Source organism: Motacilla alba, chromosome 9 (genome assembly GCF_015832195.1).
Source record: "Motacilla alba alba isolate MOTALB_02 chromosome 9, Motacilla_alba_V1.0_pri, whole genome shotgun sequence".
Lineage (NCBI taxonomy): Eukaryota > Metazoa > Chordata > Aves > Passeriformes > Motacillidae > Motacilla > Motacilla alba.
Window position 1 is genome coordinate 1096405 of NC_052024.1, and position 25648 is coordinate 1122052.

The window sequence follows — 25648 nt, forward strand, 5'->3', positions numbered from 1 at the left end:
TACCAGAGAAAATGATGTATTTGGAAGAGTGCCTAGATTTCCCAACTGCCAGCTTCACAACTTCTGCATTTATGCCAAAAAATATTTTTGCCTTTTACTGCTTCTGGGCTGGGTGTTTATTGATAATCTTGATTGTAAATTGTTTGTTGTTCTCTTGTAGCCAATGAGGAATATTACCAGTTGTTGATGATTAATGAATCCCAACCTGCTGGTCTCAATGTATCATCTTACACAGTGGAAGAAGTGGAGACTATAACCTCAGAATACATCATGAAAAATGCGGTGAGTGTGGTGCCCTGAGTCTCAGTGTGTATTGCAAATGTTTCCTGGAACTGGGTTCTCAGGCATATCTCCTTCTCACAAGGGAAGGGTTGGTAGCTAGGCCACAAAGCTTAAGAAGCTGCCTTTTGCCCCTAAGGGGATGTTAAGAAACTCTGAACCTTTTCAGACTTTGCAAACTTGTTTCTCTTGGTTAGGTGGGAAATAAGAAGCTGGAACTACCTGATCCTCTGAATTGTACCTTGTGCCTGGAGGTGGTGGTGTGGCACATCTCTATGTTCATGTGATACAAAGCACTGAGACACATCTTTAGGCTTCATTTCAGTGCAATTGCAAAAGTTGGAGAGTTAACTTTTTCCAAATGTTGGTCGAGGCACACAGTGAAGCACTTCAGCTTATTCTTATAACTAGGGGTTATTTGTTTCACAGTTTTGTGTTAGTGTGACTGAAGAGTGACAAAAGTATTGGAATCACTTTGTCCTTTCTGTGGGATTTGTCTGGTCTTTGCAACTGGTACAGGCTTTCTGTGGGGTCCAGTGATGCTGTGTTCTCATAGAGACAAGAACAGCTAGGGCCATCACTGTGGTTCTAGCTGTGAAATGATAACCTGAATGATTTTTTAAATTATATTTATTTCCATATTACTAGTATTTTAGCAATAAGTTATGGAGTCTTCAAAAAACAATGGCATCTAAATGTATCAGACTACCTTCTACTATTGTTTTGAGCTGCAGCCTCTGTTTGAATATATGAAGTCTGAGTTCTCTAAAACAAGAGCATGGTGGGGGATGTTCCATAGCTTGAAGTAGGTGGGTTTTGTTGAATCTGTGAATAGTGAAGGCTGCCCACAAAGTGAAATAAATGGGAAGTGTAGAGTACAACTGAGAAATTCAGCCAAATATCACAAACATTGTTCAATTAATGTGAATATCTGTTTGTGAAAGCAGTGTTGTGCTGGCAGCTCTTCAGTTCCTGTGCAGTGTTTGTGAGTGCAGCACTAAAGGTTGTGACGCAGAGAGCTCCTCTGTGGCAGGAAGAGAAACAATAGAAGTGTGTGGGACTTCTTCCCACCTGTGTACTCATTATCTTTTACCAAGTGGTTTAGAGCCCTTTTTCACTTTCTGTGGATGGGCCAGCTAACACAAACAGCCTTTCAAAAATGCCTGAATTTCAGACATGTAAATCATGTCTGTAACAAGCACAGGGAAAATGTGAAGTTATATAACTAGAAGGTCATTAATTCTTAATTTGTAAATTCATTCTGCATCACAGAACTGTAGACAATGATATTTAGGACTTGTAACCCAGTAAATAGTAGTGTATTATTATTAATACATAATTGAAAAATATTCTGTCTGTCTGTCTACTTGATGAGCAGATTTGTTGTGTTGAATGACATCTGTAATAAAATTAAATTTCCTTAATTCTCATTTTGAACTTACTGATGTTTTTTATATCTTAAATATTTTTCTCAGAAATACACGCTGCACTGAGAAATGTTTCAAACGGTCTAAATAATTTGAGATTTTTGTTTTTAGGATATGTTTGCTGTAGCTGTTTCTTTGATAACTGGGAAAATTTTATACATCTCTGATCAAGCTGCTTCTATTCTCCGCTGCAAGAGGGGCTATTTTAAAAATGCCAAATTTGTGGAGTTCTTGGCACCTCAGGATGTCAGTGTGTTCTATACTTCTACCACCCCATACAGATTACCATCATGGAACATTTGCAATAGAGCTGGTGAGTGGGCTCAACAGCAGATACTTGTCTGACCTTCTTGCAGTCACACAAATGCAAATACTGGTTTTGAATGTCCTCCCATCCTTCCCCATCACTTCTTGAGGGTGTAGCACAGGGGCATTATTAGAGCACCTCTGAGCAACACTAGGTGTACAAATCTGTTCTATAAATCAGCAAGACTTGTCTCTTGGTTAAAAGTCTTCTCAATGTCATTATTTATCAGTTGTTATTCCTCTTTCAGCCAGATGATGAATGAAAACAAAGTAGGAATTCATGCTGAATGGTGAATTTACTTTCCACTTGAACTAGCAATCAAATGAAAACAATTTTTCTTCACATTTTCTCTTCCTCATGTGTAGAGGGGACAATATTCTGTCTCCTTCCTTTTAAAATGATTATTATTTGAATACTGGACACCTTGATTATGGTGTAGAAAAAGGTATTTCAGCTGTCATCACTGTGCACTCACCAAATGTAATCACAGCTCTCTTCTAGCCTTAGAAAAATTATATTAGGCATAATTAATGGTGAAGGATCAGATGTCTCAGGGCACTTGATATTTGTTTGTGGTAGGATTGTTTTACTCATGTACCTGCAGCTGTTAGTAATTGAGAAATATCTGCCAACTGTTTCAACTAAACACTTGAAATTCAAGGTCTGCTCTAAATGTTTGAAATTCCAATCCATTGCATACTAAATCTGTGAAGTAAAGCCAGGGTGTGAACCGTATTTAATCTGAAAAAACAATCAGCAGTGAACATGTGCTAAGCAATGCATGCATAAAGCAGGTCAAAAGGGACCTTGTGAGGTCTCCAGTGCAACCTGTGGTTCAAAACAGGGTCAGTGGTAAATGAGGCATAATCCTAATTACTCTGTTAGGCAGGAGTTTTTTTGGTTTTGCTTGCTTGAAACATCTTCTGTAGCTTTATTATGTTTGTGTACAGCTTCAAATTTAAAAAATGCAGTAAGTAGAAGTGTGCCCACTCTCAGGTATTAGTTGCCAAACAATATAATATCCAAAATATTGTGCACTGGAAGCCTTTGAAAGGCCAGAGCTTCCCTTGGTAATCAGTGTGCGGCTACTCTGGAAGAGGTGGGAAATAAGCTGAAAACATGAGAAGAAGTCTTCAAGAAAAAGAGAGAAGAGGGGTGCTAGGAATTGTATGTGGTAGTCAGATTTGGGATCCTAGGTAACCAGACATTTTTGGTCATTGGTATAAAGTACTGTGAAAATGTTGATAGGAGTAAGCAGCTCAAACTGGAGAGCTGTTTAGATATGTTTAAGAAAAAGACTTGATAAACAAGGAGCTGTGATTCACACGCCAGCCTCAGAATCTGAGTGATGTTCAGATTTAGTTGCTTATGATGTACATTGTTTAACCAATACATACGGAGACTTCAGGGAAAACTTAAACTTCAAAAAAATGTATTACCTAAGGAAAAATTCTTACACTAAATATCATCATCTTCTACTAATTTGTAACTTGTTATGAAATATGCTTAATATTTCTAGAGTCTTCCACCCAGGATTGCATGGAAGAGAAATCGTTTTTCTGTCGCATCAGGTAAGACAATATTGTGAAGCTTAGTGTTGTGTTATGAAACCAAGCATTACATAAGTATTTGACTTTTGTAAGAACCATATGGTTTGAACATTTTGTGCTTTTCCATATTGTGATGGTAAAGCAAAACATATGCACATCCTTGAGTTGATTAACTGTAGCAGCTACAGAGCAAACTGAACTGATTTCAGGAAGTCCCATCTTGGAAGTTAATCCCTGTGAGTATTGATCTTTGTGCCATAAAGGAAGGTGGTACAGCATCTCCTCCTGCTCTGGAAAGCCTTTGGGTCATGTAAATAGAAGTGTTCAGCACCTGCTTCAGTCTCCATTCTAAAAAACCAATGGCTCAAATTTATCTCAGGTATCCCCTAGGAAGATACTCAAGGGTTACTTGACTTGTCTCTTTTGTCTTCTAGTTAATAGAGGACACAAATCTTTGGTTTGCTTTTCTTCCTTCTTTTCCTCACTCCTTTTTAGTTTTGGGGTTTTGTTTATTTATTTAGGAAGAGCTGGCAACTTAGTTCATGTTCTTTCTTGTGCACTTTGATTTCTTGATGCTTACTGCCTCTCTGGCAGCATTTCTGAAGCAAAAATAGTGGATCGAATTACTTAATTACTTCTGGAGTAAATAAATACTTATTATCGAGGTATGAATAAACTTGAAATGAATTGGAGGTAATGCAGAGCTCCAGAGTGTTGCATTGGATGTACTTTGGAAGTACTGCTGGTGTTACTGGAGGTTTTTTGTCCAACTAACACTGGTTTCAGAAGCTTTACTTTTATTTAGCTCTGCTGTTATAAACTTATTACAACTGATTCTTCTTTTGTCACTGTGTAAATGGTTGTTGTTTTCATTACTCTGTTTGCATTCTGGTTAAGCAAACACCTGTTATTAGATAGTGAGTCTTCACTGCTTCTAAACTGGAATAAATATTGATTAAAAGATGACCTTTGTGTTAACTCAGGGGATATAGCAGCTTCATAAAAAAGCCCTGTAAATCCATCCCTCTGAAGGACAACAAAGTAACTTAGTGTATTGTGTGAGCTGGGTTTTTTATCAGACTTCCATGTAATGCTGTTGTGGACATTGTTTCAGGCAGTAGAGAGAGCAGCACAATCTTTATGGAAGTTGGTATGCAAAGGATGCCATTAGAATTAGGTTATCTTCCACCAAAAGAAAAAAAAATCAAGCTAAGATCTTGGGTGCTATTTTAGTAGCTATCATGCAGTTCTTGTGTCATGAGGGAAATACAATGGCTAAATTAAAATTGTATTCAGGGTAAGATGAATCTGTTGAAATAATTAACTCTCTTTAATTATTAGTGCGGGAAAGGAGCGGGAAAATGAGATTTGCTATCACCCATTCCGGATGACTCCCTACCTTATCAAAGTGCAAGATCCAGAAATAGCAGAAGACCAGCTTTGCTGTGTGTTGCTTGCAGAAAAAGTCCATTCTGGTTATGAAGGTAATCCTTGAGTGCACAAAGACTTGCTTGCTTTCCTAAAAGTAAGATGTGTTCAAGCTTTAATCAAGTGAAAGAGAATTGTTTCTGTTCTCTGTCCTTGCTGCTTTCCTGTATGCTCTTGTTCAGAATTTTGGACTGGCAGCTTGAAGTACTATATATGCAAAACCCCCAGTTGCTAATATGCTTTTATTTTTCTCTCAGCACCCAGAATTCCTCCTGACAAAAGGATTTTTACAACTACGCACACACCGACCTGTTTGTTTCAGGATGTAGATGAAAGGTAACTTACAAACATTATTTTAAAATTTATTGATGAGCAAAAGCTATCCAATATCTTTGCAGGATTTAAGGTGTCTATATGGGATTAAAAATTATGCAACTACTGAAGGGTGTTTAACCTAAGAAAAGCACATCCCCCCATTTTCACTGTGCATGAGAGCATTACACTGGTATTTAAGTGCCTGCTAACAACTTGTTCTTCCACTTTCCTTCCCTCTTGGGAAATTCTGGACATAAGTTCAATCAATGAACCCATGTTCAAAAGAATTCCTGTGCTGCAGTTATTACCTGTATGAGACATTTAGGTGCGGCATTTTTGGTTTTTTGAGTTTGATTCAGCAGATATGCTGCTGTTGCTCTCTGCTGGCTTAGGTTCAACTAGAGGTACAGCTTTTCAAGGCAATATTAGATCTTTCAAAAAAAATATATATAAAGCCAGTTCAAATTACACTGGCTGAAGACTTCAAATTGCTTTGACGGTCATAAAAGCTGGTTAGAGTAAGTATTTACATTCTAAATTAGAAACAAAAATGCCACCTGTGATCTTAATGTAAATACCAAGACTTAGGAACTGAGGTCTAAACCAAGCTTTTCATAGAATCATTTAGATTGCAAAAGACCTCTAAGATCATCAAGTCCAGCACTAAGCCCTGTCCCTAAATGCCTCATCTGCGCATTTTTCAATACCTCTGGGGATGGTGACTGCACCCCTCCTGTGGGCAGCAGGTTCCTTGACAGCCCTTTCCATGAAGAAATATTTCCTAATAGCTAGTCTAAACCTGCCCTGAGGCCATTTCCTCTTGTCCTGTCAGTTATTCCCTGGGAGAATCAGCTCTCACCCAGTTTGCTGTTGTCTGCAAACTGATGGAGGGTGCTCTCCATCCCCTTGGCCAGCTCATGGATAAAAACATTGCTTGACTTCTGAGACAGTTTTACCTGTGGAGAGGCAGATGTTGTGGCTGAGTTCCTGTAGGATAGACAGTGTAATGCTGACTAACTGTTTTTCCCTGCTGTGGTTTATACAGTCCCTCTAAACAGCTCAAGGTGATAAAAGAACTACTTAATCCACTGTAGGTCTGTCTTCTTCATGGATTTTTCTCTCTCCTTCATTTCCACTCATGCTTCAAGCCAGCTGCAGAGTGGGTTTATCTTTACGAGGAGGCTGAGGGCACAGTGCAAAGCTTCTGTTCCTCTGTGCATTCACAGCTCAGTGATCTCCAGCAGTCATTTAACACAAATACCAAAATTGCTGAGTGGAGAGCCTTGCCCTTATTCTTGGGCTTAAGTGGAGCAAGTCCAGTAAATCCTTCCTTGTGAATCCTATAGAAGCTTCTTTCCTGTTAGTTTGATGTTACCACTTGTTCTCAAATAGCATTTTCTAACACTTCCAGTGAGGGTTGATTACATCTTGGTCTGAAATTAGGACTTTGTGTCATTTATTTCTGTTCTTGTGGTTGTGTAGTTGATTTTGCTTTTAATTATTAAATTCCTGAGAGCATTGGCAGCCCAATAAATGTTTACCAAGACATGCATAGGCACTTTGTTACTCTTAAGCTCTCCAGGGTTTGGTGAAATACATAAAGCAAGAGATTCTTAGAGAAAGCAGAGTCTTAATATTTAAAAATGTGCAACTGAGCACCTGCTGTTGACTGAGTGTTGTTCATAACATAACTCTGAAACCGTTGCTTGACTTGCATAAAGTTAATTTCTGTAATCAGTTCATGTTCATGGGCTGGAAAAATGCATATCTCTCTGAACTCTGCAGGTCGATCTCTGCACAGAGTATGTTAAGTAAAAATAAATATTTTCTTGAAATTAAATGGATCATTCCTATATGTATGTCTTTATATATTTGATACTTCATGCATTTAATGGGTGTAAGTAGTTGATAGTGGAATGATCTTTGTAAATTAATTTAAACCAGTTTTGTGTGTAACTTACAATAGTAAAATAAAGAGACTTCTTATTAATGTTTTTTGGCACTTTAAATGTCATGCTATAAAACACAAACTAAACTTGGCAGCATCTCCTCATCAGCCATTCTAATGCCACACGTGTATTTGCATTCGTAAAATTAATTTATTAACTTAACCTCTGAATTTTGATGAGTTATTCATTATGAGGAAGCATAATGATGCCAAGATATCATTCTCAAATACAGCATTATATGAGCACAGAAGGGCTGGTTGGAAGGGACTGCTGGAGGCCTTGGTTCCATCCTTTTGCTTGAAATGAAACCTTGCCCAGTCCTGGCTAAGGTCAGCTGTGGCCTTGTCTCAATAATGCCTGAAAACCTGCAGAGACAGAGATGACACAATCTGTATGGGAAACGTCCTGTGTTGCACTGCTCTGTTAAAAACCTTTTCCTAACATCCAGCATCAGCTTTCCAGACTCCAGACTGGGACCATTGCCCGTAGTTTTATTGTCTGGCACCATCAAGAAAATTTAACTCCATTTTTGTAACTCCTCTTTCCAGCAGTGTGGGAAGCTCCTGGATCATCTTTTAGTTTCCTTTTCATCAGAGCAGGCAAGGCCAGCTCAGTCTCACATTCTAGATCCCTGACTTTCATGAAGCAGGTGGCAAACAGGAGCAGTGCTGAACTAAACCTTCTTATGGTGTTATTTGATGAAGCCTTGGCTGAAGTTGTTTGGAGTTGACTGAGATTTTAAAGTCCTCTAGCAGCACAACTTTTCTCATGTGCTTTGAACTTGGCAGCACTTCTAAATGTCAGTGTATCAGAGTGATCTGGTTTGGTGTGAGTTCCATGCCAGTTTCTGCTCTGTTGCTTTAGTTCATCTGCAAGCTTTTAAGGCCGATTATTAAACTAATTGCTTTGATAATAAGGCATTAGTTGCTGTCCACTTTCCCCTCTCAGCCTCTTTGCTGGAAGGGTACGTTTGATGTTTTGAAGAGCTGATGTAATTCCAGGGGGTTGCTGGAAGTGCAGTGTGGAAGGCATTTGCTGCATAATGCTTTTGAGTTCCTGCCTGACAGATCCCCTGTCTGGTGCACTGGGGCTGAGGTCTTCATTAAAGCTCTTCAGATACTCTCATATCTCCCTGCCCCTGGGCCTTTGGCAGTGAGTGGGGCTGGGGGAAGATGTACAGCATTTTGAGCTTACAAGAGGACTTGCTGGCATCTGGCAACTTCAACGTCACTGAGTAGTGTTGACTTAGTACATTTTTTTTGGTGAACCTTCAGGGTAAGGTGCAGAGTGGTATTTGTGAATTTTCACTCTTCATCCTTAATGCAAACGCTTGAAGTGATCAATAAAAATTATTTTGTCACATAACTTAGTTTTTCACATCACTAGAAGTGGTCATGGATAACGTGCAGGAATTCAGTACCATTGCTTTTAATTCTCTAGTTAATAAGCTTGCTCCCTTGCAGCTCCTCTGAGCTGAACTCTTCACCTGCCTGTGAGAAAGTTGTCTTGAGTGCTAGTCAGCTCCCCTGGTGCTAGTTCAGCTGTGGTAATCCTGTGATCCTTAGCCATGGCTCCCAGCCAAGGGATTGGGGTACTATTTACCTTCATGAGAGTTTTACAAGATTAAACTTCATTAATGCTCTTTTAAAACTGGGGTAAGTATTTATCCTCTAAAGTTAGGCAGCAAAGAAAAGACAGAACTGCTGTAGCAGACTCTTGATTTGGTCTAACCACCACCCCACAAACTAACAAAGCCTCCCTTGCCCTGAGTGTGTGACTGTTGTTAACTGGGCACTGCTTTTTCACCTAATGTAAACTTAAAATTATTCATTCTCTTCACAGGAAAAGCAGCAAAGAAAGCTTAAAATGAATACATTTCAAACATGAAATATATATTTATTCTACTTGATTTTTACTGTGTTTTCTTTGTCTTTCTTTCTCCAGAGCAGTCCCTCTGTTGGGATACCTACCTCAGGATTTAATAGGAACACCAGTCTTGGTGCATCTTCACCCAAATGACAGACCCTTAATGCTAGCAATTCACAAAAAAAGTATGTAACCTCTTACTGTGGCAGAAATACACATATTTTTCTTGAACTTAATTATAATGACTAGAAAATGTCAACAAGTAGTAGGAGAAAATTAATTGTGACTTTGATTTTTTTTTCCCCACAAGTAAATACTGAATCTTTTACTGGACAACTTGATTCTTTATGCAAATCCATGAAAATGAGAAATCACTCAGTTTTGTACTTCCTAAGAAGCATACATATCTATTGTAAACGAATTGACTATAAATGAATATTTCATACATAAAAGTATGAAATGCATGAAATGAGTGAAAAAGTATAAAAAAAAGTATGAGAATGATGTGATAGAATATCATATAAGACATGACAACTTCTTTCTTATTTTGTGGAGAAGAAAATAAGAGCCATTCTGGCAAAGTTTATAAAGCCACTTCTTCAGCCTTCTTTAGTTTGTTGTATTCTAAAGGTGATGCTCTTGACCATAGTCCAGTAAATTATGAAGATCTGCTTGTTCTGATAGCTCAGTATTTCTAAATGTATCAATGTACCCAGTATTTGTTCCCTCAAGTGTCATCTTCCTCCATAAAGAGGAAGTACATTGAATATCCATTCCCTCCATGAATGTGCAGTTCATTGTAAAATCCTGAATCGTTACGTGGAATTGTGCAAACATTATTCTGAAATTTCTGTTTGAATCCTTCATTGCAGTTCTTCAGTATGGAGGGCAGCCTTTTGACTATTCACCAATCAGGTTTTGCACTAGGAATGGAGATTATATCACCATGGACACCAGCTGGTCCAGTTTCATCAACCCTTGGAGTCGAAAAGTTTCATTTATTATTGGAAGACACAAAGTTAGGACGTAAGTCAGGATGTTTTTGTTTTCCCTTCCTTCAGGTTTACATAGAGATCCTTAAGATGAAGGAACAGAGTAAGCATTGAATTCTGTGTAGGATATGTAGGTGATAAATTGAAACTGGTCTCTGTGGCTGAAATACTTGCATTTGCAGTGAGCTGGTGTGTTTGGTTTGTGCAGGGGTCCCTTAAATGAAGATGTCTTTGCTGCTCCCAACTACACAGAGGACAGAATCCTGCACCCCAGCGTTCAGGAGATCACGGAGCAGATCTACCGGCTCCTCCTGCAGGTACAGCACGGGCTGTGCTCCTTCCCTGCTCTCATCCTGCTGGGGAGAGCTCTTTGTCTTTAGCTGCTTCTGCTGTACTGGACTTGTTGGCTACAATCCTGTGAATTCCTTGCACTCGCCATTACCACACGCCACTTACTGAAGTATGTTAAAGCTTCAGTCGATATCTTAAGAATTTCATGTAGTTATGGAGTCCTCCAGACAAACAAACAAAAGAAGCCCCAAAGAACCCCGAAAAAACCGACAAAAACAAAAAACCCACCCCAAAACAAAACAAAAAAACCAAAACCAAAAAGCCCAGGAAAAAAAAACAACGCAAAAAACCCCAAGCAACAAAAAACCCAGTGAAAATAAAATTTGTTTTCCAGACATGGAATTACTGGTGTCCTGAGGGGGTGTGTGTATACATACATACAATATATACATACATATATATATTTTTTAATGTTGTTTTAACAGCCTGTACACAACAGTGGATCCAGTGGCTATGGAAGTCTAGGTAGCAATGGTTCACATGAGCACTTGATGAGTGTGGCATCCTCCAGTGACAGCACGGGAAATAATAATGAAGACACTCATAAGGATAAACCAGTAGGTTTTTGATTTTTCTCATTCAAGGATGTGGCACAAAACAAACTAATTGGGGATTTTTAACTTTTAGAATAATGTGTTCAAATTAGAAATAGGAGAAAGGATAAAGAAAATGCCATCTTTCTTTGTTTAATATAGAAAAACCCTTTTGTCTGAGGGAATAAGCATTTCTGGTAGATGAAGCCTCAGGGTACTGAAGCACAGTTACTGACATGAAATTAAACCTGTACAGTGTGTTCACCTAATCTAATGTCTGTTACATGTTATATGCTGTGCTTCTTGGAAAACCAGCCAGATATGTGAAAGCAGTTTCTTTTGGGAAGGGAAAGTCTGTAATTACTGTTTTCTCAAATGAAAGTAAGAAGATTAAATGCAGTAATGCCTGCATAACCAAGGGATAGCTTGACCCTGATCACTTTTACTGTTGCAAAAATACAGCATTTATATGGTATGAAATAAATTGAATGGAATAAAACAATTTTCTAGTTTGTGCTTAGAACTTTACTTTGTGTTTAATTCTGAAAGCCAAAAATTTTCCTTGATTAGTGGTATTGCTTGTAGGCTAATTCTCCCAAATCTGATTTGTGCTTCTATGATCAGACTTTGCAGACTCCTGCTCTTGCCAAGGTGGTCACTTTCGTGGCTTTCAGTTCTTAAACACTGGTGGAGTAAGCAGATGAAGTCTCAGGATTTCTTATTTAACAGGGAAATAGAGGCCTGGCATTCCTTCACTATTTCCACAGATAGTGAAGGCTGTTACAGTCCAGTTCTGTAAAATCCTGTCAGTGCTTGGTTAGACTTCTAGTTTTGTTACCAAGTAATAGGTTTGGTTTTTTCCTGAAGTCATCTTTGTAATGGATATTTTATATTTTCCTATCCAAGTTATTCAAACAGATTCAAAGAAACACAGAGTAATTGTCTACAGGAAACATACTTTAAATTTCTTCTCTTTCCAATTCCAAATGTCTGCAGCTGCACAGTAAAATTGTATAAATACATATTTCTCCTGTGATCAAAGTAATTGCAAGATAGAGATTTACTGAGGTTAGATTTAGTCTACTGAGGAATCACTGTGCATAAAGTTTTATGTCAAAATTTTGAAATAACTGTTCTTCCCAAACTGCTTTCAGGAGGTTTGTCAATATGCCCGTAAGGTCAAGAATAAAGGACAGCATATTTTCACTGACAGTAAAGCAAAACTGGACTACAAGAAAGAGTCTTTGGCAGGTAAGACACGAGCAGCTCCTAGTCTCTTGTGCTGGTGCCTTGGATAATATGGCAGCAGGACTTTTTTCTAGTTGAGCTCTATTCAATGCATAAAGACAGCCTTTTATCAATTCAGTTTTTATTGTCCTGTGTCTCTCTACTGTGCCCAGGAAAATGCTGTGTTTGGCTGTATTGAATCAATAGTGGTGTATCACAGTTAAGGCATGGCCTAAAGGTGCTCTCTTGAAATAATTTAAGTGGGCACTGGAGTTGTCCTCATCCTGAGTGTGTTTCAACCCTAATGAGATGTATTCTCTTACAGCCATAGTGTCTATTTCCTTTGGATCCAAACTTTATAACTCCAAGCACTCATAAGGACAGGAAAATGTTTACATAATATTCATTTATTGTTGTATTACAGTGGTTAATTTGTGACATGCTAAACGTGTAGAAATCAAAAATCTTTGCTACTGTTGCTTTTAGGGACATTTGTAAGGATTTAATGTCTTAATTGCATAATGGCAGGATGTCTTTCCACAGAGAAACAGAATACTGCTGGTGGTCAGGTGAAAGGTGTAGGGGGAAAGGATACTGCAGGAACAGTTGCTCCAAAAAATGTGACTACTGAAGAGCTGGCTTGGAAAGAACAACCTGTGTATTCCTATCAGCAGATCAGCTGTTTGGACAGTGTCATCAGGTGAGCAACCTGTGAGTAAATTACTCTTGACCTCTGGACACAGGACTAGTATGTCTAACATTGCTAAATCTTTGTATTTTAGGTACTTGGAGAGTTGTAATGTGCCTGGGACAGCAAAAAGAAAATGTGAGCCTTCAACAAGTGTTGCATCACTGAGTTCTGGAGTTCATGAACAAAAAGCAGCTGATAATTCTATCCAGCCTTTGGGAGGTAACTCTACATCACAGCTGTTTCATAGCTGAGTTTTGCTGGCAGGCAGTTGGATGCTACTTCTTTGCAGAATAATGACAAGTGTATCTTAGGCATGACCTCATAGCTTCTTTCTCAGTGTTTGATGTTGATGATTTAACTTTTATCATTAATATCTTCTTTACACTTAAAATACTGAGCAGTTGATGCATATCATATGCATGTACATATCTGGATTGTAGCTGCAATAAACTAATTTGTAGTGTGCAAAATACAGTAGGATTTTGAGGTTCAGGACTTGAATCACTTTCAGATGTAGGAAGTTTGTTTCACAGTTAGGGACCTGTAAGAAAAATCAGCTGAAGAACCTAGCAGCTAATTAATTGCAACAAAAACATGCATATTACTTTTCTGCTTTAAAAAAAGGAACAAGAGGAGGTAAAATGCAGCGTTGGACTGTTCTGTGTCTTGTGAGATGTTAGAACCCAGTGTTCATCCATGAAGACAAGAAGCTGGGGATTACTGAGGCAAGCTGTCTAAAAAGTCTGCTGCAGACAGAAACATTGAGTTATTTTTTTAGGCCTTAGATGTAGCATTTGACATAGTCCCTTGTCTGGATGGGGAGCTAAATGAAGATTTGTAACTGGTTAGTCCAAGGACTGTGAAACTGGTAAAGAACTGCTTGCAAATGAGAGATTTGCTCATTCTGCCTTGTCATTATATGAGGCTGAAGGGAGAGTGCCCAGTGGAGTTTCTCAAAAATTGGTTGTGGGAATGATCTTGGCTATTTGATGAGCTTCAAAAAGAAGTTCTAATGCAGCTTTTAGAATCAAATTAGAAGGTATCAGTAGACCAGGAACAAAGAGTCCTACAGCAGGGATTGAAATGCTGTAATTTGGAGTCTCTGTGGTTCTGGTTGGCAGGAGATGATGTGGGTCACCAGCTTTTTGCTGCACTGATGACTGAGACAGATGAAGTCACCAGTCAGGAAAAAGGCAAACTTTAGATCTTAGGTATGTGTTATGGAAGTATTCCTATGAGAGCAGGAGTGTTTCAATGCTGTTTTGTGAGGCACTGCTCTGACCTCTGCTGGATTACTGTGTGTAGCTTTCAGGGAGAGATTTTTAAATAGCTGGATGCTCAAAACAAAGCTCTTACAGTAACCAGCTAATGAAAGAAATCAGTGTACAACACTGTGGGAGCTGGGGGCTGGAAGAGGCTAGAAAATATCTTCCAAAATTGTGCCATGAGAGAAGAGTGAAGACCGAAAAAGAGGAAAATATCCCTATTGAAAAGGTTTGGTTTGGCTGTATATGGGCTTAGAGGATTGCATTTGTTGCTCCACAGTCATTCTGTTCCTGGAATGTATAAAGTAAAAAGTTCACTTTTTTTGTCTTGTCAAGCACACTTTGGCCTTTACTGTTTTGCAGCCCTAGCAGTATGTAACTTGAATTTGCTCTTGTTTATGTGCAGCAAGCTGCAATTTTATTTCTTTTAACAGATCCTGCTGTGTTGAAGGCATCTGGTAAATCGAGTGGTCCCCCAGTGGTTGGTGCTCACTTGACATCTTTGGCTTTACCTGGCAAGCCTGAAAGTGTTGTGTCTCTCACCAGTCAGTGCAGCTACAGTAGCACCATTGTTCATGTTGGAGACAAAAAAACACAACCTGAATTAGGTAGGGTTTTTGCTAATATTCTTCAAGATGGCAAGTGCTAGCAAGTTCAGATTTCAAACATGTGAACAGCTGATGTCTGCTCATGACTTACATTTTCTTCCAGCCAAGGTGGTCTTAGGAAATGGAATAAATAGGGATGGAATGTGTAATCTTAAACTTGCAGCAAAATGCTTACAGAATTGTAATACCTTAAAAACGGATGTACAGGGTTTTCTTTGCTTCATCTTGAGTGTTTTTGCCTTGTGTTCCTGTAGAAATGATAGAAGATGGTCCAAGTGGAGCAGAAGTCATAGATGGCCAACTTCTTGCCCCTCCATCCAGCTCTGCACACATAAATCAAGAGAAGGAGCCATTTAAGAAACTGGGACTTACAAAGGAGGTGCTTGCAGTGCATACGCAAAAGGAGGAGCAGAGCTTCTTGAACAAATTCAAAGAAATAAAGAGATTTAATATTTTTCAATCACACTGCAATTACTACTTACAAGATAAACCAAAAGGACGGCCTGCTGAACGTGGTATGGCAGTAGTTTTCACCATAAAACTTGTATTTATACAGAAAGTAAATCCTGTTGGGAGGGCATTTCTATTTTTAGTGGTTTTGTGGGGCCAATGTGAACTGTGACATTTGCATGCTATTTTCAAAACCCACAGAAAAATTTTCCGACAAATCTTGCTAAAAGATTAAAGTGGAATATTGCTTTTAGTGTCACTATGGACATTTTAGTAACTAATATTTTGATTTTTATCTGTTCTCTATACTATTACTGTCATGCATCTACTCTCAAGGGACAAAAAACCTTCTTCAGAATGTTTGCTTTACTGTATCTGTGCTTGTATTCCCTTGCTTTTCTCTTCCTTCTGTCTTGCCATCTGTCTTTTGTTCAGATTTGTGGTTTTGTTTTGCTTTCAGCTCCTTTGTTTTCCAGTTTTCCCCATTCCACTGTTGTGTAATTGGTGAGACAATATGATAATTGCCTGGTTGCCTTGAAGGTAATAATGTGATCAGCAGGATGGAAATGGCAGAGACTAGCAGTAGTAGTGAGATGGTTTTGTTTATTAGGCCTAGGAGCTCTGGATGGCATTTCCAGAAGCGCTTGATATGATCAGTCTTTGTTCTCATTTCAGTAGTGACTTGACTTGGAACAGAAGTCAGACACTGCTAAGCATTTTTTTCAGATTTTTATCTCAGTTCTTAAATTTAAATAGCTATACAGGTCCTGTATAACTCTATTCTTACAACCTTTCTTACAACTTTTCCTTTTGCAGGTGGCCGTGGACAAAGAAACGCCACTTCTGGAATGGATCAGCCTTGGAAGAAAAGTGGAAAGAACAGGAAATCGAAGCGCATTAAACCGCAGGAATCCTCAGACAGCACAACTTCTGGAGCTAAATTCCCCCACCGGTTCCCCCTCCAAGGTTTAAACGCCACAGCCTGGTCACCATCAGAGACGTCCCAAGCCAGCTACTCAGCAGTGTCCTTCCCCACTGTCATGCCTGCGTATTCCCTTCCTGTTTTCCCGGCAGCAGGGACGGTGCCACCAGCTCCTGAAACTTCACTCTCTGGTTTCAATCACTTGCCAGACTCTGCCAACACTTGCCCTGTGGGGCCATCCCAGTTCTCTGCACCCTTCATGACCCCTGTGGTGGCTCTTGTGCTCCCCAACTACGTGTACCCGGAGATGAACAATAACTTACCTCAAACGCTTTACCCCAGCCAGCCCAACTTCCCCGCCCATCCCACCTTCTCGTCACAGACAGTGTTCCCACCTCAGCCCCCCTTCGCCGCAGCCAGCCCCTTCCCACAGCAGGCGTTTTTCCCGGCACAGCCATTCCAGTACCACCCCCCAGCAGAGACTGAGAGGGCTCCGGTGGCCGAGCCCCGCAACGACCCCTCCCGTTCCTGCACCCCGCAGTCTCCGGCTCCTCAGGAGCAGGCTTCGCCTCCGCTCTTCCAGTCCAGGTGCAGCTCTCCTCTGAACCTCCTCCAGCTGGAAGAAACCACAAAAACTGCAGAGAGCGGAGCTGCTGCGGGGTTGCACGGAGCTCTGGCTGAGGAGGGAGCCATGGGCAACATCAGGACAGCAGACAACGGCAGTGGGAAGGAATCCTTACCTGTAAGTCTAGCTCACGCCCCCTTCTCCCAGCTCTGCTGCATCATTTCCAGTCCTTTCTCTTCCAGGACAACTTGTTAACAACAGACAGAAGTTATATAATGCCTGGAGCTGGACTCACAATTGTAGTTGGTAAATTCAGACTTCAGCAAACTGGACAAAACGTGAAGTCCAAACATTAGAATAGCTTCTACCTTTAAAAATTAAATCTACCTCATCATTCTTCTAAAGTCACACTAGGAAGCTTGGAAATATACCCTGAAAGAGTTCTGTTCCATTTCATTGAAGAAAATAAGAATATGGATAAGCCCATTGAAAACCACTGAAATAAACTAAAATAATGTGGGCACTTTTATTTTTAACAAAAAGTTTTGTGCAAGTGACTTTGTGTGCATGGGAAAAACAATCTGCAAGTGGTCTGAAAGAAGCTGATTTAAATTAAAACCACATCTGTGTTTACAAACAAACAACCAAAGTAAATGAAGAATTCATCACTTCTTGCAGACCGTAACTTCATTTTTGTTTTGTTTGTTGCACTAAAACTATGCTGATCTATTTGGTTACTTCAGGGTTTTTTTATTTCCTGGCTCATTTCAGTTTGATAAATCGGTCTAATAAATAAATTGAGCTGGAGTAATATATCTGTAAAGGTTTCCATGGTAGAAATATGTAAGCTATTATTTGTGCTTTCTAAAGGCACCATAGAGTATCGTTATAAATGCTGATGGGATGGAGCAGCATCCTACATTTTTTGGCTGCCTCCTTCCATTATTCAGGAATGTGTTCAGGGTAAAGTCAGTTCTTTCCATTATTACATGTTTTGCTAAGTTCTGTCAGCCTTAATTGCTAATACTGAATCTTGAAACTGATTTGCAGTCAAGTTTTGATTCAGTTAAAAATGAGTGTAGTTAATGCTCCTTCCCTTAAAAATATACAACTAAGTGATCTTGCCTGGGAAGCACCTGGGAACATTTTATTACTCCTCAATGCTGTTCTTCCTTCTCATCTCAAGGAGCTGGAGCAGTGAGGGATGTTGCTGCAAATCCTTTAAGGTAGATTATAGTAGGAGCAATTGCTAGTGTGTTGTGAGTGGTTTGGGTAAAATCTGGCTTGTCCAGGACAGTAGGTGCTGCCAAAAGTGAACAGGAAGCAAGTTTCTTACTTTCTTATGAAACTATATTATTAATTTTTTGAAGAGAAATTCAGTTGGTCTTACTGAAGGACCCCCTGTCTGCCTGTCAGTCATTCATTATTCCTTGGCATTTGTTATTGGTGACTGTCTTTGAATAATCATGTAAACATTAGAATAAGAAGAGAAATTGATATGTTACTAATCATTAACGTGACTAGTAATACAGCTATTACATTTAGTAATAAATGCATTAATAAATAAGGCCCATCTCCTGTGCCCTTCTCATACCAGTTGATCCCATCCTCTTTGTCTTCTCTAGTTTTGAATGTAGGAATTTTTTTTCTAAGAGAAATGTTGAGCTAACTTTGGAAGATGGTCTTGGGTTAAAGTGCATGTTGATGTGTAAGTATAGAGAAGCGCTGACAACTTTGTAACCTTTTCTTTAAATGGACACTGCAAAACTATGAACTGTTTATTACCTTGAAGCATAATTTCTGAGAATTTACTAATTTAAAGTAACATAGCTATTACATTTAGTAATAAATAGCTTTGATTTTTGTTGTTTGGGTTTTTTAATTTTATTTTTTCTCCTTACCACTAGGCTGAATCTCCGATGGATGCTCAAAACAGTGATGAACTCTCCATGTCCAGTGTCCTGCTTGACATCTTACTGCAAGAGGATGCGTGTTCAGGCACTGGCTCAGCCTCTTCAGGGAGTGGTGTGTCTGCAGCTGCTGAGTCCCTGGGCTCTGGGTCCAATGGCTGTGGCATGTCAGGGAGCAGAACAGGTAACTCAGGCAGCCAGAGCCCTCCTGGCATTGCAGAACAGGTTGAGGCATTGCAAACACCATGAGCAGCAAGTGAAAAGCTTTATCTTTACTCCTTGTTGCGTAGTTTATCCTTGATTTCTTTCTTACTGCATTACGTAAATGTTTTTCTATTGTGCTTGATTTACAGAAGAGAACCTCTTCTAAGTGTGTGTAAAACAGGCATTAAGATATTATGCAGGTATAAAGGAATAATAAAAAGACCATACTCCTTCATGTTCATTTAAAACTTTTAAATTAAAGTGAGCTAATTATTCTGTTGAAAATTAATGGAGACTTTACCTAAGAATTGGAGTTTTTAGAAGATTAATGCAATTACTCAAGACCCTCTGTTTAAAAAAAAGAATAGTGGTTGTATTTGTACATTCAGTTCTCTTCAATCTTCTCTACAGTCAAAACCATTCAGATAATCCATGTATTGCACGATTTCTAATGAAATGTTAAATCTCTGTTTGCAGGTAGCAGTGAAACTAGTCACACCAGCAAATACTTTGGCAGCATTGATTCCTCAGAGAATCACCATAAAACCAAAATGAAGACAGAAATGGAGGAAAGTGAGCACTTCATCAAGTATGTGCTTCAGGATCCCATCTGGCTGCTGATGGCCAACACCGATGACACAGTGATGATGACTTACCAGATCCCCTCCCGGTAATCCCACTGGCACAGCCCCTCACACATCCCGTGTTTAGGGGCAGCAGCATGTTCAGGGGGAGGGATGTATAGGAATCTCTGTCTCCGCAGGAATAAACTGGTTTTAATGTTTAGCTCAGTGCCAAGAAAAATCCTTGCTTCCTTTATATGTTTTGTACACTACACAAGAACTTCTCAAGAAGGAGAAATTGTTTAATTATGTTTAGCTGTATTTTTAGGTCAATTTCCTGGGTTGAAATGAACTGTGTGTAACTTCTGGAAGCTGTTCCATAGTTAGTGATTTGTTGCTGCTTGCTCAGAAATCCCTGGTGAATGTGCTCAGATCTAGGCATGGTCTGGCCTGGAAGATCTCCAGTCCTTGGCCCTTGTCCTTGAGATGCCACATCCAGTGCAATGCTGCTCTTGGACTTGTGGAGTTTTTTTCTGAGTTGTTAACTTCCATGTGTTCATTCTGCTCCATAAATTAGGACAAGGAAGTAGAAGGTAAAAATGATGAGGCTTCTCATAAAATAAACTTATTTTAAAAAACCAAAAACTCACTAGTTCAGTAGCAAAGAGAAGATACAGGGGAAGAAGGGGTGACAAGTCTGGATTATTTTTTTGAACCTACTTGTTTATATTTCTTGGGAGCAGTATGGTGTTGTGAGAAGTGGAGGTTTCAGTAAAGACAAGCCTTTGAAAGGGAAGGTAAACAAGCTTTCAAAACACAGAAGCACAGGCATGATGGGGAAAGTAAAGAATACATTGTAAGAACTTCAGTGGGGTTTTTTCCTAGTTTTAAAAACACTTTGACATTTCTCAGTTTTCATAGTCTGAACTGTTGACAGCCACAGGTGGGAATTCCAGTAGCCCATAAAAGCAGTAAAGCCTGCCAAAGAACAGGATATTTTGGTAAGAAGAGTGAAGCTCATTGTCAGAGTGTGGTGCCCAAGAAGTGAAGTGTAAATCCAACCTGTTCTTAGGTATCCTGTAAAGAAAAGAAATGATTTTGGGTTTATTGGAGCTTGCTTTCTATTGTTGTCTTTTATAGAGGGATACAGCTGGTAAATACTGCTGTGGGATGGGTATTTGCAGGTTCCTGAATAGAGGTAGGGCATTTGGAGGGAGAGAGAATTTTGGCTGCTGAAATAGAGCTGTTTTCTAAAGTTTAGTTCATTCTTGGTGACCTTTTTAAACACATCTCACTACTCCTGCTTTATCTGCTGTGAACTTTTAACAGTTCTGCTTTGGGCTGTCCTCCCACTGAAGGGGGCTGGGACTGCAGCAGCAGCAGAGGGAAACTGGAGCTTTGCTGGTTTCACTGTGGTGCTGCCTGAATTGCTCTAAGAAAACTGTTCTCACTGATGGGATCTGAAAAGACAGTGAGCCAGCAGAGATGTCTGCAAATGCAGAGAGCAGCTGGAGTAATCACATTTCATTTTCTTCCAATATAAGATTTCTAAGCATAACGTTCTGGAACAAAAATAGTCTTTAAAAATGTTAGTATTTGACTGTGTAACCTCACGTAGGCATGAAGCCCAGAAACTGATGAAGCTCCATTTCTAAATGCATTTTATTTTAGGGATTTGGAAACAGTTTTAAAGGAAGATAAGCAGAAATTAAAGCAAATGCAGAAACTACAGCCAAAATTTACAGAAGAACAAAAAAGAGAGCTTATTGAAGTTCATCCATGGATCCAGCAAGGTGGACTGCCAAAAACTGTTGCTAATTCTGTAAGTTTAGTGGGTTAATTACTTTTGCATGTATAATAGTGCTTAAATTATTAGCTGCCTATGTTAGACTCTTCCTTTCCTGTTGCTATGAAAGCTTGGTCAATTATGCGTAGGAAAAAAAAGAAACTCAAACTTCCATGCAGTGGTTTCTAGCTTGATTTAATTTAGCATAAATCTCCTTTCCAATGGAGGAAATTAAAGTACTGGTGAACACAGTAAAAGAAATTTCCTTCCTCTTTTTGAATTTCTGTGTCTGTTTGAAATGCTTCAGCAACACAGCAGAAACTTCCCTACATAAAAATCTCTACTTTATGTGCAGAAATGGATGCCCATTGTTTCCAGAGTACAGAATGAATGGCACTATACTGATCCTTTTATCTATCAGCCCTCTCAAGCAGGATTATGATTCCTCTAAGCAGTTTAATAGCTTGAAAGGGAAAAAAAAAACCAAACCCAACAGAACAAAGCATCCGTACAATTTTATTTGTTGTCTGTGTATTTTACTTATTCACACACAAATACCTGATTGCATTTTCTATTCCCTAAGCTTTCTATCATTTGTGGCCTTTTTTTGCACAAATGCTGTCAAACAGAGAGGCTCTGTTTGCACATGGGTGTTTCAAAAGTCAGTGTGCAGGAATTGCAGTGGAATCCTAATCATGGTGTTAAGGTCACTGCAGCACTGATCCTACAAGCACCCACCTTGTGATCTGTGGCACAGCTGCTTCCAGCAGTGTTCTCAAGTACTTGCATTGATTTATTGCACTTTATAAAATCATGGTGTGTGGAAAAGCTGTGGAGTGAAATATATCTGGTAGCTACAGCACAGGTAGAAAGGTTCTCTTGGAATCAAGGATTGCATGCAGGTGGACTGGTGCTTGGAAAAGCTTTTTTAAATTTTATTTATGAGTGCTTCTATTCTTTTTTTCTTTTTAGGAATGTATTTTTTGTGAGGACAATATACAGAGCAATTTTTATACATCATATGATGAAGAAATCCATGAAATGGACCTTAATGAAATGATTGAAGATAGTGGAGAAAACAACTTGGTTTCCCTGAATCAAGTCAGTGAAGAACAAACATAGCCTTTGAGCCTGTTGTTTTGAAAATTGCTTCAAAACGACAGTGAAAGATCCACAAAGGTTTTCATCTTTTATCCAGCTGGATGAATGCAGTTCATAAAAGCAAATGTGTTTTTCTTGCTCTAGAAGAGTCATTTGTGAACGAATCTCTTTTTAAATGGTGGCAATCTCTTCCCAGTAAGGACATTGTTGAAGATGGTATAGCTTTTCTTTAAAAGACTCGTTTTGCACTTACATGCCTCAAGTATTTCTTTATAAACTACAGAAACTTTCATTGATGCCTACTGTTTTTTGTAGAGTGGGTTAAGAAGTGCTGAAAATCTCCTCACGTACATACGGTTCTTCAAATCTCCTTTGGGTGGTGGTTCAGCGTTATAAATTGTTGAGCAGTTCTGCTTAGTGGCTCTTTAGCATTGTTCTTAATATTTGAAGTGGTCCAGCACAGTAGAAGAAATAACCTTCAAGGAAATCAATTCACACTTGCCCTTCTCATACCAGTTGATCCCATCTTCTTTGTTTGTCTCTTCTAGTTTTGAATGTAGGAACTTCTTTTGTCTGAGAGGAATGTTGAGCTGATTTTATAAGATGGTCTGGTGTTAAAGTTCATGTTGATGTGTAAGTACAGAGGACTGCAGACAACTTTGTAGCCTTTTATGTAAATGGACAATGCAAAACTATGAACTGTTTATTACCTTGAAGCATAATTTCTGAGAAATTTTTACTCAAGAAATCCTTGTGCTTAAAGATTTTAAAAAACTTAAGACCACAGAGGATGACTGGCCATGCTCCAGTGGCTGTTAGACAGACCTTGGGGTAACTTTAACCTTTATTGCTGACTTGTTCTGTCAGGAGGTTGGCCATCAGTTTTTCCAGTGTGGCTAAACAAACATCAAATTTGTATGTGGCAGGAGAGAATTAGATGTGTCTTGTCATTTGAAGATAGTTCTTACCAAAAAGAAGTGATTTTGAGAATAGTGTTGACTGACTGATTTACCTAATCTCAAATTTAGCGTGGCTGGAATCCTTTGCTGTCGAAGATTTCATTTTAATGCCTCTGGGATTGTATTGACTTGAATGTGTGTGCTTTATGTTCCTGTGCTGTCCATGTCTGTCGGGTGTGGGAGGAGAACTTGAGAGAACAGCTGTCAGTGTGCTGCTTAGTTAAAGGACTAATGCAGTCCTTTACAGCAGTTTAGTTGCTGTATTGCCAGATGTCAGCTGTAAGTCTTGGGGTGGAAAACGACGAAAGTTAATTCAATTAACTTCGATGTGTTTGTCTTAAAATATTTTTCATGGGAAGCATTTCCTTTTTTAGTAGGATAATGTTTCTATCCACTGAAATGTAAGGTTATTTTCATTCTATACAAATATCTCTCTTTCTGTACAGGGAGGATGTGAAGTTAGATCTGGCACCAAAAACATGCAAAAGTGACTGGTATTTGCTTAGCAGAAGAAATAATTTGTTTCAAGTAATTAGTTATTAATTGGAAAATTTGCACTGGAGACAGGTTCTGCTGGTAGCAAAGAGTGTCAGCTTGTGAAACAAGCAGAATCACAATTTTAAAGAATGAATAAGTATTTTAAATGTAGTGTGAGGCACTGCCCAGCAAGATCTGATGCCTGTCTTTAACAGTTCAGCAAGGTCAAACGTAAATATTTGTAAATACAAAGTGAATGAGAAATTTCCAGTGTTGGTGTTCACGTCCGATGTATTAAATATTTTAATCATAAATGGAACAGTGCAGCTATACCAACATACTAAATATATTTCATTTTTACATGGAGACACAAACATGGACCAGGGTTTGGGAAAAATCAAAGCTTTATATAAAAGGAGTGCATCATCATTATACAAATAATTTTCAAAGACTTCTCAACAACCACTTTGAACTTCTTTGCTTTAGCATGCTTTTTTTCCCCCGTCTTTTTTTATTTGTCCTCATTTCTGTTATTATTTTTTTCAATGACCATCTTGTAACCATAACTTAGTGAAAGGAAGAGAAAAGTATATTTAGAGCATTTTGTGGATGTGCTTACTTATGGACTTAATCTTGCATCCTTAAAGTGTTTGCATTTACAGGGTGGTATTAAAATATTTTCCTGTAACTTTAAATCTACATGCCTCCATTTATAGATAAGATTCTGAAGCTGTAATTTTTCCAAACTGTTGTAAGATGATTTATTTGTGATGACACTTTGTCAACATGTCAACAATGTTTTCTGTACACTGTGCAATATATTTTGGTTTTGCCACTTGTGACTAATTTTTATGACTTTGCTTTTTAGAAAACTGGTAAATAAAACAGATATATTTTTAGTTGCCTTTTTGTTCCTTGAGGCTTCTACTCCAAGTAAGAAGTCAGAATATGTGCTTTACTGATGGTGTGTGAGCTGGTATTTCAGACTCCAGGGCTTGCTGTGATGTTAGCTCTGCCTTCCTGTCCTGGAGTAAAATTGCTGCCAGCTTTTCTGACCTCTGAGTTTAGTGATGGAAGATTGAATCCTTACATTGAGGAGTTGTTCTGAAATCATGTGCAAATTCCCTGGAAGAGCATGTGCAGCCAGGCTCCGTGTTGTTCAGGTCTGCCAGAGGACACCTCTGCTGTGCCTGTTGCTTTGTTCAGTGCCAGCTGCAGCCCCTGAGCTTGTACAGGGCTGCCTTAGGGACAGAGTTCCCGTCCTGCCCCGTGGATTTGCTCTGTACAGCGATTTTCATCTTCTGTCGAGGTGTGAGGGGTTGTCTTTGAAGATTGCTGGAACGTTCCAAGCTGTCCATGTTCCCTTCTCTGCTGGGTGGGGCAGTGCTGGAGCTCAGGGCTTGGCCTCCTCCTGGTCACAGGGGACTCAGGGTGTGAGACCTTCATTAAGTCTTTTTCTCCGTGGCTGTGTTGTGGGAGGTTTGTGGAATTCTTTAAATAGAGCAAGCTGATTTGGTCATAAAGGACCCAGATCCTTCTGTAAGCTGCACAGTCTGGGTACCAGAGCACACAGGGGCATTGCCTTCACACCAAGGGCACAATGGTGGTGTCGTGCATTTAATTGCCAAGAGCTGCATTTTAAGACACGCTTGCTGAACTCCTTATCCAAGGCTCTTGGCAGTCCTCTGCCTTAACCCTGAATTTGTGGGCAGTCCTGAGTCTGTCTGCAAACACTTCTGTCCCAAAGCACCCGGGTTCCTTGCTCAGGCCAGCGTGCAGAGAGCAGAGCTGTGTTGGTGGAGCTCTGACAGAGCTCCAAACCTGAGTGTCACCCCCCTGAACCACTGAGCCCCTGTGTCACCCCGTGCCACTCCAGAGGTGCTGGCATTTGGATGCGAGTTCTGGTAACCGATAACAAGAACC

General features: G+C 39.4%; 1 protein-coding gene across 10 annotated transcripts in view; it reads left to right on the forward strand.

Annotated features, from left to right (window-relative positions):
- Nucleotides 1-24624, forward strand: part of PER2 (period circadian regulator 2) — a 46890-nt gene extending 22266 nt beyond the window's left edge. For all 10 annotated transcript variants that reach the window (XM_038145915.1, XM_038145920.1, XM_038145918.1 and 7 more), the window contains 19 exons: nucleotides 161-282; nucleotides 1818-2019; nucleotides 3533-3584; nucleotides 4905-5047; nucleotides 5249-5327; nucleotides 9200-9306; nucleotides 9994-10147; nucleotides 10322-10430; nucleotides 10890-11021; nucleotides 12152-12248; nucleotides 12768-12924; nucleotides 13007-13134; nucleotides 14615-14788; nucleotides 15043-15303; nucleotides 16055-16902; nucleotides 18633-18819; nucleotides 19317-19509; nucleotides 21074-21224; nucleotides 22161-24624. In XM_038145915.1, coding sequence (XP_038001843.1) covers nucleotides 161-282; nucleotides 1818-2019; nucleotides 3533-3584; nucleotides 4905-5047; nucleotides 5249-5327; nucleotides 9200-9306; nucleotides 9994-10147; nucleotides 10322-10430; nucleotides 10890-11021; nucleotides 12152-12248; nucleotides 12768-12924; nucleotides 13007-13134; nucleotides 14615-14788; nucleotides 15043-15303; nucleotides 16055-16902; nucleotides 18633-18819; nucleotides 19317-19509; nucleotides 21074-21224; nucleotides 22161-22310 — 3446 coding nt within the window. In that variant the 3' untranslated portion in view covers nucleotides 22311-24624. The remainder of the gene's footprint in view (nucleotides 1-160; nucleotides 283-1817; nucleotides 2020-3532; nucleotides 3585-4904; nucleotides 5048-5248; nucleotides 5328-9199; nucleotides 9307-9993; nucleotides 10148-10321; nucleotides 10431-10889; nucleotides 11022-12151; nucleotides 12249-12767; nucleotides 12925-13006; nucleotides 13135-14614; nucleotides 14789-15042; nucleotides 15304-16054; nucleotides 16903-18632; nucleotides 18820-19316; nucleotides 19510-21073; nucleotides 21225-22160) is intronic.
- The last annotated feature ends 1024 nt before the right edge of the window (nucleotides 24625-25648 follow it).